The sequence below is a fragment of the Abramis brama genome (genome assembly GCF_963993115.1).
Source record: "Abramis brama genome assembly, chromosome: 21".
Lineage (NCBI taxonomy): Eukaryota > Metazoa > Chordata > Actinopteri > Cypriniformes > Leuciscidae > Abramis > Abramis brama.
This window is the reverse complement of record NC_139983.1, coordinates 21,620,178-21,633,977: the sequence shown is the minus strand read 5'-3', so window position 1 is coordinate 21,633,977 and position 13,800 is coordinate 21,620,178. Positions and strand designations below refer to the sequence as shown.

At 35.1% G+C, this 13,800-nt stretch overlaps 1 protein-coding gene across 5 annotated transcripts in view; it reads left to right on the top strand.

Annotated features, from left to right (window-relative positions):
* The window catches only part of asap3 (ArfGAP with SH3 domain, ankyrin repeat and PH domain 3), a 33,857-nt gene that overhangs the window by 12,883 nt on the left and 7,174 nt on the right, over positions 1-13,800 (top strand). For all 5 annotated transcript variants that reach the window (XM_084097543.1, XM_084097542.1, XM_084097541.1 and 2 more), the window contains 11 exons: positions 2,939-3,084; positions 5,987-6,061; positions 6,638-6,687; positions 6,828-6,951; positions 7,776-7,861; positions 8,170-8,245; positions 10,136-10,222; positions 10,321-10,430; positions 11,324-11,393; positions 12,012-12,099; positions 13,501-13,549. In XM_084097543.1, the coding sequence (XP_083953669.1) occupies positions 2,939-3,084; positions 5,987-6,061; positions 6,638-6,687; positions 6,828-6,951; positions 7,776-7,861; positions 8,170-8,245; positions 10,136-10,222; positions 10,321-10,430; positions 11,324-11,393; positions 12,012-12,099; positions 13,501-13,549 (961 nt within the window). The remainder of the gene's footprint in view (positions 1-2,938; positions 3,085-5,986; positions 6,062-6,637; positions 6,688-6,827; positions 6,952-7,775; positions 7,862-8,169; positions 8,246-10,135; positions 10,223-10,320; positions 10,431-11,323; positions 11,394-12,011; positions 12,100-13,500; positions 13,550-13,800) is intronic.

The window sequence follows — 13,800 nt, the reverse complement described above, 5'->3', positions numbered from 1 at the left end:
AACCTTAGGGTTCTCTTATGGTCTCCTAATGACCCTACGCTGTGTTAAACATACAGTTTCGGTGCCTTATTCTGTCCATCCTGCAGCATGACGCATGTGGCTACTGGTTACCCCTCTGTAAGCAGTTTGGCTGCATGTATGCTGAAACTATATCACATGATTTGACCAGTGTCTTTACCATACACTGAAATAACAGGGGAATATCTGTGTTTACATCTGCTCCTTCTCTCTTAAATAAGAAATTGCTCCACAAACCTGGTCAGTGCGCAATTTATAATGTTGTGTGGTGCTTACAAAAAAAAGTCCTGACTGGAATGATCATGGTTTCTGGGAAGCATGTCTCAGATCTTCCTGCTTCTTATTTCTGAGGGTGCGTGCCCCATTTCTCAATTCTGTGAGTCACAGTTCAGTTAAGCGCAAAGGAGACCCCACATGTTTAATCATCTCCCCCCTCATGGTCTCTTTCACTCTCTCTCTCTTTCTTTTAACTGAAGTCAGATGTCTCATTCCGGTAACATTGCTATTGAGGGGCCTCAATTTCCTGCCCCTGTGTTTTTGTGGTGTAACTAAACTTACTAGTTTTGGAGTGAGTCCTAACTTGAACCTGATGATTCACCCCATCCCTCTTGCTGTGCCAGGATAAAGTTGTTTGTGTGTGAGAAGTTGTGAATGCTGTTTTCATATCAGTGATTCAGCGTTAGTGCATTTATCGGTTCTGCATCAAGCAGGTTTTACTCTTTATTCATCCTGGTTAGAAACCAGTGTTTGAGTCCAGAATCTGTTGAGATTTTTGGGCCGAAAACATCTGTTTTATTAGTGATGTTACTAAGGTCACTGTTATTATTGATTATATTTCGGGGAGAGATTTGGATAAACCTTTTAAACAAAGTTGTAATTTGAATTTCCTTGTTATTATTAAAGTCATTGTTATACATTTTTTTATTTAGTGTGATAAAATGTTCCCATTTTGGTTTTAATTTGTCTTTTTGATTTGGTTAAGTTTTCAGTAGTTTTCACTCTATCATTGTTTCAATTTTGTTTTTTCTTCTTTTTTAGGTTTAGTATTTTAGAGTTGCCAACATTAAACAGTATAATTTAAAAATGTTAATGGCGTAAAATTTCTCAGCATTGTGGTGTTATTGCTATTGTGAAATTTTCATGTTTAATTCAGGTGGGTTGTAAAGGTTTTGATTTTAAAATATACCATGTATCCAAAACTAAATTTAATTTGTAGCCATTTCTATTTATTTTAGTTCATTTTTGATTTAATTTAGTTTGTTTTCCTAAGTTATGCATTTTCTAACACAGATGTGGCAGGCGCTTTAAAGTGTTGATCTAAGGGACAATTTTCTAAAACCCCTGGAACAGGATCTGTGTCAAGGTTAATTTGGGCTTCACCCACCATTTCTAGAACAGATCATGGTCCTGTACAAGAAATGAATAAACAATACAAATTAAAATTGTGTTCACAAAAAGTGCTCACAGATGCCTGTCTGGAGAGAATAAAACTGTTTCCAGATCAGGGAAGGTATGTCCTCTAAGTGTTGGCGGCTGCGAGTAAAGTGCGGTATTGTTGAGCCAGACTGATTCACTGGAAAAACACTGCTGATTGAAGTCCACAGAAGAGGAAGTGTCAGCTAGACATTTGATTAGCTAACTACAGAAAAAAATCCCCTTGGTTTTTGTCATTTTTCGGAAAGTGCTGATAAATTCATCCGTTTTTTTCTTCTCCTGTCTAGTCTTGAAAAACATTTTTATTCCAACCCAAAACCAGATCATGCAAGTCTATTTATTAAGGAAATTATATTACATTCCCAGACTATTTACAGAGTCTGATTTTCCTGATGTAAAAATCAATATGTTGGCTTGGTTATTTTTATTTTTTTTCGTGTCCTTTTTACAGTAGAAAAGAAATTATTCCGATGAAATGGGATCAGGATACAACGCAGGCCTGATTGAACCTGCATCTCCCACTTTAGCATCAAACCATTGTGTCTGGAGCATGTGCACCAACTGCAAAGCCATTGCTCAAACCTCTCCTGTAGGATTTAAATAAAGTGAAAAAATGTCTCCATTATCCTACAGAAACAATGTGATGTACACAAGTAGGATGTTGTTCCAGCAACAACAAAGGATTTCAATTCAGGAAAATGTAGCTGAAATGTCATGTTTAGCTAAAGCGCAGTATGCTAATTTCAGGGACGTTCCCTTGGAAAGCACAGCATGTGTTCCCACAAATACTTGTGATCATCATAAGTGAAGATGGTTTGGCTTTGCTTTGGCTCTTGTTTAAGTGTACCTGTTTATTTAATAGCAGTAGAGCTGAGAGCTCCTTGATCTGTAGTGGAGTCGGAGCCTGTGGTGTTTTTAGTATTCTTGCCAGGAACTTACTGTGCTTCAGCTGGTATCATTTTCACTGCTCTGTATCTCAAAATCCTGTTTTCCTCTATTCATTTGATCATGCGGTGAGGTTTTTAAGGTCACACGGTTTCAGAACATTGATAAAGGTTAAAAATTCACTACGAAAAATTACAGAGTTGTAGCATCAAAATTAGTGTTTGTGCTTGCATTAAATTGCTAAAAAGTGACAGTGACATGATTATACTTTAAAGTATACAATTTCAGAATATTAATGGTTTTACTGTATTTTTGTTCAAATAAATGCAGCCTTGGTGAGAATTAGAGACTTTCAAAAACATAAAAAAATCATACTGACCTCAAATTTTGAATGGTAGTGTCCACCAGTAAATTCCTGATGGATAAAATCAAGTCCCACCCTACATTTGTTTTTTATTCAATATCCTGTTTCACATGGAAATGTCACACTACGGAAAAGAAGTGGGCTGCAAACGCAGTTTCGTATTGACGTATTGATTATCTGTAGAAAGGTCAGTGACATGATTGACTTGATGCTGATTGTGTGATGTTGTGTTCCCAGGTCATGTGGAGAATAAAGATCAGTACATAGAGGTTCTGGAGAATCTAGGGAACAGTCACCTGACGCAGGATAATAATGAGATCTCCACCGGCTTCCTGAACCTGGCTGTGTTCACGCGAGAGATCACTGCACTCTTCAAGAACCTGGTGAGCTGGATGCCATCTTGAGTTAAAACTACAAAAACACAATAAAAGGGACACAATACTGAAGAATATTTTTTGATCCCAATTTTAAATATATATATATATATATATATATATATATATATATATATATATATATATATAATATTATATATATATATAATATTATATATATATATATATATATATATATATATATATATATATATATATATATATAATATTATATATATATATATATATATATATATATATATATATATATATAATATTATATATATATAATATAATATATATATATATATATATATATATATATATATATATATATATATATATATATATATATAATATTATATATTTATATATATATATATATATATATATATATATATATATTTATATATTTATATATTTATATATATATATATTTATATATATATATATATATATTTATATATATATATATATATATATATTTATATATATATATATATATATATATATATATATTTATATTTATTTATATATATATATATATATATATATATATATATATATATATATTTATATTTATATTTATTTATATATATATATATATATATATATATATATATTTATATTTATATTTATATATATATATATATATATATATATATATATATATATATATATATATTTATATTTATATTTATTTATATATATATATATATATATATATATATATATATATATAAATAAAACTTTCAGACACTCAAAACGCTCTCAGATACTGAAATCCCTTTTAGTTTATTGCTTGTAATGTATATTTGTTCCCCTTTATTACTTTTTAATTTGCTTGTATGTTTTGAAGCAATATTTACTGTAGTTAGTTAATAGTTAATTTATTAGTCATTTGGAATTATTTTAAAAAGTACTTATACAAGTAATTTAATAAAAATGCACAAATACATTTTTTATTTGAAGCTGGTAAACTCGAAACAATACGAAATAAATGTAGATCAAGAAATGTTTTAAAACTGATTCTCAGAAACAGAATCAGATCGGATTGTGAGGTGCCTAAACATTCCCACACCCAAACATCACCCATCCTGCTCTCTAAATATCAATATTGGGCATTGACAACCACATTGGTCATTGACAACCACATTGGTTGACCACAAATTTAGTTATTTAAGGAACATCTTCCAGTTGCAGCATAAAGTTCAGTGAAGTGTAGATGGGTAATCACCTGTATAATTCAAGGTCAACAAGTAGAGTTTCCACCTTATTTAAGTGGAAAATATTTAAGTACTGTCTGACTTGCCAGTATTATTATTCAAAAAGCACCTTGTGTGTGTCTGTGCGGCTTGTCATCTCGATATATTTCTGAATAAGAAACAGACTTCCAGCTGTACAAAGTACACAGGGGACTGGGAGAGGTAGTTTTGAGTTTGTGCGCGTGTGTGTGTGTGCGTGTGTGTGTGCGTGTGTGTGTGTGTGTGTGTGTCAGCAGGGGTTCAACAGCTGCAGGCAAGGGCCTCTCAAACCACAGAGCCCGGATCCCTCCCACTGATAGTTTCCATGGTGATGGTAATTTATACCAGACCTGAGAGCATGAGTGGACAGCGTCTGACCACTGAGCTGTCAATCAAACGATCACCAGAGACAGGAACCTCAGCTTAAAAAATACAACAGAAACTCTGCTAAGAAAATAAACTCCATTTGATTTAGCGCCCTTGTGTGGGGGCCATAACTTTCCTTCAGAGTGAAGCCCATTTTTCATATTCATGAAGATTTATATGTATAACATCCATTTTGCAAGGTTATAAATCCATATCCAGCACCATAATGAGGATACGTTTTTTACATTTATATTCATGTATGTAGCATAATATGTCTTCAATCTTTAATGTTGAGTGTAAAAGTGTGTGGCCGATATAATGCACAATCCTGGTAGATTACTTGCAAATTGTAGTCCGTTACTGATTACAAATTAATGATGTAAATTTAGTTGGTAATGTAATGTAGATTGCTAATTTTAGGTAATGTATTCTGTACTGTTTGATTACTTTGTTTACTTTTGACCTTACTCATTTATCACTTAGATTTGAATGTGATTATTGTGTTCCATATTGTATAAAATAGAAAAAAACAAAGGGAAAGAAAATATTTTCCATTCTTTATCAACAACATGAAATGCATTAAGCATTATTTATGCCAGGGTTTCCCAAACTGGGGTCAATGAAAGAAATGCAGTGGGATTTTGAGTTGATAAATCATAAAAATGACAAATTAAAATGAATAATTTCTTCTTCTTTTTTTAAAGGAAGATTTAAGAGTAAAAGAAGTATAATGGAGAATCAATAAATTATGAATATACCATTGTGTAATAATGTAATTATCACGTTCCCACGAGTTTGTTGTGGCCACGACAAAACTAAGTGAACCGAACATGTCCCCTCCCGGTCATCGTATTTGAAAGTACATGTGCAAAATGTTTCATATGTCCAAAAAGGCTGTCCTTGTTTTGAAATGAATCGGTCTGATTCTTCTCTCGTCCTGGTGTGGGTTTTCTCACACATTCTTTCCTAAGGAAGATTTATACTTGCTCAGCACTTTAATGTGCTTGGCCAAGGAGAAATCCCAAACAGAGGTTTAACTTTTGCATTTTTTGGTTTGCGAGCATTTGTACCTCCAGACTGAACTTTATAGGGAGGGTTATGTCTTGCCAGGTAAAAATGTGAGCACTCACTATTGAGAAGGGAGTCTGAGTTTACATTAACATTTGAACTACATTCTGATCGACTTTAAAGAAAAAAAGTTTATTTTTGGTTTCTGTCTCTGTTCCATTATTTCTGCAAACCTGATTGCTCTTGAGTGTGTGACTGCCTGATTTTATGTGTTTTTTCTGTGTGTTCTGTAGGTGCAAAACCTAAACAACATAATTTCCTTCCCTCTGGAGAATGTGTTGAAGACAGAGCTGAGAGACAGCAGGCTGGTGAGTGAAACAGACACCTGCGTCACACAGCAACATCATACTGGACTAAATGTGTCAAAAACCTCACCTTATACCCCAGCTTAGTATAACTGAAATCAATTAAACAGCTGATAAAGATCAGGAAGATAGATTCATTCCTTTGAAGAGACCACAATAATGTGTAATGTTGTTTTGTTCATTGGATTAAGTGTTGTAGCTATCTTTGTCATGTGGCTTGTTTGGGGTATTGTGTTTTCTAATGTCAGATACGCAGTAGCTGCACCACACCTTTCTTGATGAGTTTAACCTGTATGATGAGTGGAGATGTACCACAGGGCTCTGAGATCAAGTTTTGATACACACCCTCATATTATGGCTTTCACAATATTAATTTTCCACAATGAGGTGGAGTGGCCTTTGCTATTGCATGAAGTTTTTAGTGTGACGCAAAGTAAACGTTAACATGTGTGTGATTATATATCCAAAAGCACTGGGTGTTTGTGTATGGTGGGTGTGTATATATATATATATATATATATATATATATATATATATATATATATTATTGCCTTCCACTTTATCTTTTTTCTCTTTCAGGAGCTGAAAAAGCAGATGGAGAAAAGCTGGAAGGATTATGATGCTAAAATGTGAGTTTCAGAGTCAGATTTTTCTCCTCGTACACAACTTCCTATAGCATTTAGTACAAGACCACCACTTGGTTTTGTTTGAAAGACAAGTCCACCTGCTAAACTTGAGTTTCATTTCATTTTTCATTTTGGCTTTTCAGGGGGAAGATGGAGAGAGAAAAGAGGGAGAAACAGAAACAGTATGGGCTGATCCGGTTGGAATCGACAGACACAGTGGAGGACATGGAAAGAGAAAGAAGGAACTTCCAGCTACAGATGTGTGAGGTATATGAGGCTGTTGGAGGGCGGCCAGTTAACAGACTATGAAACGTGTGCAAAATGAACCTGACCAAGACCACATTGTGTGCGCGTACGTCTCAGGGAGAATGAGTGCGGTTAGTACAGCTGTATGAGCGTGCCTTAGCAGGTCATTCCTGGGTTAACTCAGCTTGTTAACCTCTCTGTTGTGTTAAACACATACTTTGCAAATTTTGTAAGTGTGTGGCGGTGTCTGAAGTCACCTAAAAAGAATAATTTTTTTGGTGTTTTTTTTGAGAGGCAGTCCTTTTTGAGACCACATTGTGTTCATGTGTGTGTATCTGTGGTTATTGATGACCTCACTCCACATGTCTCGGTGGCAACATGTCCTAGTTCCCTATACTGTGTGCGTGGCAGTTAGCGGGGAATTTGGGCTACGCCGTTTGAACCCAGCTGTGGTAATAGAAAGAATAAGGAAAGGAGTGAAGTGGAGGAATAATAAAAGAGAGGGGGATTTTCAGTGTCCCTTTCCCAGCCGCAGAGCTCCAGATGTCTCCACTTTGCTCTCTTTTTATAATGGAAACATGCGTTATTTCTTCCAAAACTGACTGACCCTGTGACCGTCATTAATCTATATGCATAGAGTAAAATTTCGATTTGAATGGATTTCCTTTTCCACCTCTACAATGTGTGTTCTAAAAATATAAAATATGTTTAAAAATCTCTGACTGGATTGAATCATAGTCTGAAGCGTCAACTCTAATTGAGTTGCAACGGGACACAAGAGTGAGACTAACCCTTTGACTGCTGACAAATGACTTTCTTTTTCTCTCTCTTTCTCTGTTTGACAGTATTTACTGAAGATTCAGGAGCTGAAAGTTCGTCAGGGTCCAGATCTGCTGCAGAGCCTGATCAAGTACTTTCAAGCCCAAATTAAGTACGTCTGAAACTAATTCACATCCTACAGAAGCATCAGCTTCATTTTCAGATGCAAATTTAACCTAAATTGGCTTTAGTACAAAACTGGGCTTTTTACACTACACTTAGCCATGTCTTAAGGCCCCTTGTAATACTGGGTTCAGTATATGAATCACAGACTAATATGAATAACTGTACTGTGAAGATTTAATCCTGCTCCTCACTCAACAGTACTCTGTAAGGATTGAATTGCTGTGGCTTTGTGGGTGTGTGTATTGATGTCATTGACATTTGAGATGGCTAAACACTGCTGTTGTGTGTTCTCAGTTTTTTCCAGGATGGACTGAAGGCTGCAGAGAATCTTGGTCCATTTGTGGAGAAGTTAGCAGCCTCCGTACATACGGTAATAGACTTGTCAAACCCATTATCTGACAGATTCAGATTCCCACACTTAAATATTTACAATGTGTGTTTCAGGAATATCTCAATGTATTTTAAAATGTTAGTACATTTCATAAATCTTGACTTTGGATCATGAAGAGCAGCTCTAACTAGGCTGTTTGTTTTGTTTTCCTCTTAGATTTAGAGAGGCGATGAGTAGATAAAATGGCTTATCTTGTTTGTTTTTTTGGATGATGCAGAAAGCCAGATCATTTGCTCAGACACATACACACCTGCCTCCCATGTTTTTAAACAGATCTCACTTCTCATGTTAGTCATGACCCATGACTCATATAGCCGTAGCATAAAATAAGAATCTTTAAATTCCTTTCAAGGAAGATTATCACTTTATCATTTGATTTTTCATGTCTAGTCTGGCATGTACAGTGAGTTTGAAACTTTCTTTGTTACTTTTCATGAATTTTTCTACTTAATATCAGGTAACTTTTTTTTGTTAGTGCAAACACATTAGCTTTGTTAAAAAATCTAGTAAGCAGCCCATCTCAACAGTATTTTAATACATCATAGACTGTTTCAAAAAGTAAGCAACATTTTTCTTCTTTAAAAACTGTCATTGCATGTATCTTCTGCAGAGAAAGCAATCCCAAAATGCATTTCGATGAGTACTGAAAAATGTTGATAAAAACATTAAAAGTTGATTATTTTCTCTTTACATTATGTGTGCTATGTATTTTTATGGGTTACACTTTATTTTAAGGTGACATAGTTACATTGTACTTACTCAAGTTACGATTAGGGTTTGGTTTAGGGTTAGTTACTTTTAATTATGCACAATTTACTGTTATTACTATAGTAAGTACATGTACTAACTTGTAACTACGTCACCTTAAATTAAAGTGTTACCGTTTTATGCTAATTAGACTATAGCACTAACTTAGCAAGCTGTGTTGCTTTCATGAGTCACTTTTCACTACACAGAAGTATCTGACACAAAGAGTTCTGAAAAGTGCGGTTTCATGACAGTTTGGATACTCCCTTAGAAACCAGCTGCCTATGCAGGCAGTAGATGGCAAGGAAAGTCACAAAGTTTTGAAGACCAGCTATTATAATAATTGCATCCAGACTCTTTAGATTTGTCTCATTTTAATCTCCCTTAAGAATAAACCAAAATCTGTTTTAAAACAAACATAATATTCAATATTTATCAGTTGATGTTTCCCAGTTGCATCATGGACCCTGTTCTGCAAGTCTTGTCTGATCATGGTTGTAAAGAGATATGATCCGGTCTAGAGTAAATATCACGCAACAATAGTGTTCATTAAATTATATTTCCTGTATTAAAGTTTGTCGTTTTGTTATTACTATGAGGAGAAGGCAGGATGGGGCATGTGGAAATGATGTTGAGATGATCGTGTTTTATAACAGATCTGGTTTGGGTAACTTTTCTGAAGTAACATTTCTCCCGTTTCAACTTGTCCTCCTTTGATCATAACAAATCAGCATTAAGCACAAGAAAGGAAGTGAAACTCAAAAATGAAACAACCACAAGCCAGCTTTCCGAGAGGAATTATTTCCTTAAATAAAAAAACGTATTTAATGGAAATTGGTAGAAGAAATTGCTGGAATTTTGTTCTGGGGGCCAAAGCCATAATTTCAACAGGCTTTAAGCAATGCAGGATTTCTGGCTGTGTTGGTTTGGTCCTGGACTTCATTACAAAATGGTGGAGGGATGTATTCCAGTGTAAGCCTGTAGTCTGTGTCATCTATAACTTCTCCGTTATCAAATGTGTTTTTGTTTATGTGTATAACTTATGTTAACCAATACCAAGACTGGTTACATTGCATTACACAAAAGCAAGCCCCATGTCACTTTTCTGTTATTGGTTCACAGGTTCGACATGAGCAGGACGAAGAAGTAAAGCAGCTCTCTCAATTGCGCGACTCACTTAGAACACAACTACAGGTGGACGGCAAAGAGGTAACTTCCAAAATAAACTCCCTGAATTCACCACTTCTTGTTTTAAAGACTATATTTCGGCAAGTTGATGATGATGATGTTGTTCTGTGTCATTCCAGGATTTTCTAAATAGGAAGAACTCTGGCCATGGATATAGCATCCACCAGCCTCAAGGCAATAAGAAATATGGCACAGAGAAATCTGGATTCCTTCTTAAGAAGAGCGATGGGTGAGTTAAACGTTACTGTCTACTTCCCAAAGTTAAGGTCGTCACAAACCCTCCCCAAAAACAACAACAGTCGGAACTATTTATTTTTATTACCTGAACTTATTCAAGGTTTTCCAGACATGATGTATTATTCAGCTCCTGTTTGCATTTAGTCACATGGGGTTGAGTGTATGTTCCTCAGGAAACAGTCTCCACACAGCTTTCAGTGTGTGTAATGATATATATGCTCCTATTTTTAAGCTGAGAGCAAAATAAATGAAGGAATGACTTATAATATCCTGAGAGAGTCATGGAGCACAGATAGTTAGTAGCATAAAGCATCAGTTTGAGCTTTTTGACTTCAGGCCCACAGCTGTGTGTGTGTGTTTGTCTCAGTGTTCCTCTCACACAGATGTTGCCTATTAAATGTGGTTTAGATTCTTGCTGCTCTACAGTCTTACTTGCACTCTTTTAAAACTACAGCTCACAACACACACATGCCCACACCCCCCCAGAATACTTTGATCAGTGTGAGAATAAACATCATCACCATTTTTGTTGTCATTTAATTATTGATTGTAACTCAATAATTAAAATCATGAAAAAGCTTTCATGATTTTTATGGTAATCTACCCTTATACATTTTCAATTTTTTTCGATGCCATGGACCCCCAAATTAGATGATTTCGTCTGTGTGAGGAAAAAAATAGTTAAAGTAATTTGCTTTTATATTGGTATAAAATATTGAAAATTCACATTAATACATTTTCTGTTGACCCCAATCACCCCATTGTTATTTCAAAGCATATTTTTAATGTTTCTTTGTAATAAACCTTTGGTATGGAGGTATGAAGGTAATATTGATGAATGTTAAATGTGGATTGTTAGAGGTTTTCATGATCGTTGTGTTTCAGGATCAGAAAGGTTTGGCAGAAGAGGAAGTGTGGGGTTAAATATGGCTGCCTCACCATTTCTCACAGCACGGTGAGATTTAAGAGAGAAAAACGCACAGCTCAACACCTTCCAGTTATACATACTTCTTTTTATAATATATCAGTCTTTGAATCTGATTGGCTGCGGGGGATTACAAAGTACTCTAGATTAACTTTTTGTTTACAAACCTTCTCTATAAAATCATATGGCTGAATCTTTCTAAACAGTAATCATGGCAACAGTACTCTTGCTTATGTGATTATTGTTTCATTAACACAAATAGTACACCAACATTAGTTATAAAACACTCTCTGTTCCAAGAGTCTCTAGAACGATTATTTGAGATTCAGGACATGCAATCAAATTTTCCCATGCTGTATGAGAGAGAGTCATCGCTCATGTATTCCTTTCAGAACCACAAACTACAGGCCAAAACACATAAAGGAGTTTCATCTGGAATCATCCACATTGTCAAAAACCAAAACTTTTGTCTGTGTGTGTGCTTCCAGCTTCAGCAACCATAAACTCGCATCTCTAGCATTAATCCTGCACACACCATAATTGCAAGTGAGATTTGTTTGCGTTTGATTTAGTGAGTGACCACACACAGAATGCACTATGTAGTGAGAATGCCTTTCGAGCATGTTATAACTCTTCTTTCTTTCTCAGATCAATAGACCACCCGCAAAGCTCAACCTCCTGACATGTCAGGTGCGACCCAACCCTGAGGAAAAAAGAACGTTTGATTTAGTTACACGTAAGTTGATCTCTGACCTTTGACCCTTTTCCTCTCAGCTATAGTATGGTAAGGACTGGAAAACAAGGGAATGGAAAACTAGCTTACTATTTAATAAATAGTGTGCAGTATACAATGTATACACTAAAAATAGTAAATGAAGCAGTAGGCATTGTTCCATGATACATTTTAAGCAGTAGTATGCTACGTTGCTCTCACACAACTTTATCGGATATATTAGTAAATCAAACATTTTATTTGAATTTTAATTTAAGTTTAAATAATTGTAAAATTACTTATTTTTGAAAAATTCTGAGTGTCTATTTACACTAAGTGCCAGTGTTGGGGGTAACGCATTACAAGTAATGCGAGTTGCATAATCGGATTACTTTTTCAAGTAACTAGTAAAGTAATGCATTACTTTAGTTTTTTCAAACAAGTAACACAAGTTACTTTGTTTTCTTATTTATTGACTGTCATCTCTCCTGTCCCAATGCTGAGAGAAATCAGACGTGAGGAGCGCTGTGTGAACATGATGGTTATTGTAGTTCTAGACTAAATGTGAGCATGCGTTTAGTTTACTCATCTCACTTGCACTAAAACAGATTCAGTATTCATCTAAATTAATAAATATTTTTGTTAAAAAACAAACAAGTAAGCCCAACCGAGGTATGAACAATTAACGTGTTACTTTCCATAAAAAGTAACTAACGCAGTTAGTTTTTAAAAGTAACTTTCCCCAACACTGCTGAGTGCAAATAGCCCGCCTTGCTGGCAAAGAGTAAATGGGCTAAATAGCATCTAACTACTATTTATGCTGCAAAGAAATGACAGCTATTTTCACTTAGTGTAAATATCATCTTTCACTTTTTGCACTTAATTGCAGGTACAATTACATCTGCTTTATTCACTTCACCGGAAAGCACATTGCATTGTGGGATGTGCAGTGTTTTTTATACTGCACATTTTGATAAATGTGTTTGCTTAATATGTACAGTATTGACACTCTATATACTGTAGGAATAATAAGAATAGTATGCTGTTCTGAAGATATCCAAGGACTAGCCAGGGATGAATTGAACATGCATGGCTGGAAAAAATTCAGTGCTGATGGCTTAACTGACCTGGATGTGATGCATTCACGGAAATCTGATGTTGAAATATAGTTTGTTAAACCAGACGAGGCGTTTCATGCATGTAGGTGTTCAGAAGTATGTAAATAAAGTTTTGAGAATTAGGTGTGTAGGTGTGTGTAGATCATGAAAAGCAGGTGTATTGAGTGGCTAGTCCTGACCGTTTTTTCTCTGTTTATTTCCTGTAGATAAGGATGTTTTTCATGTTTTCCTTATCGCGTCAGAGGCCCACCTAATGCATAAACTCTATTTATCTCTTTTATCTCTTCTCTTTCGTTTTTCTTTACAGACAATCGTACATACCATTTCCAGGCTGAAGACGAGCAAGAATGCATGATGTAAGTGCAGACACACATACACTTACCCTTGCACAGAGAAATCTATACCGCATACTGCAGAGCAGCATGTACAGACATGCTGGATCAAAACCTGCTCCTCAAGATGAGAGATAGAATAAAAAAGGAAATAGAAAGATAAAGACACGGCGGATGTATCTGAAAGGTCACTATTTGTTAGGCAGTCATCTGAATGTATTTTTTTGTAACCTCTCTATCTGTCTTCCTGTTATCACTGTAAAGCTGCTTTGAAA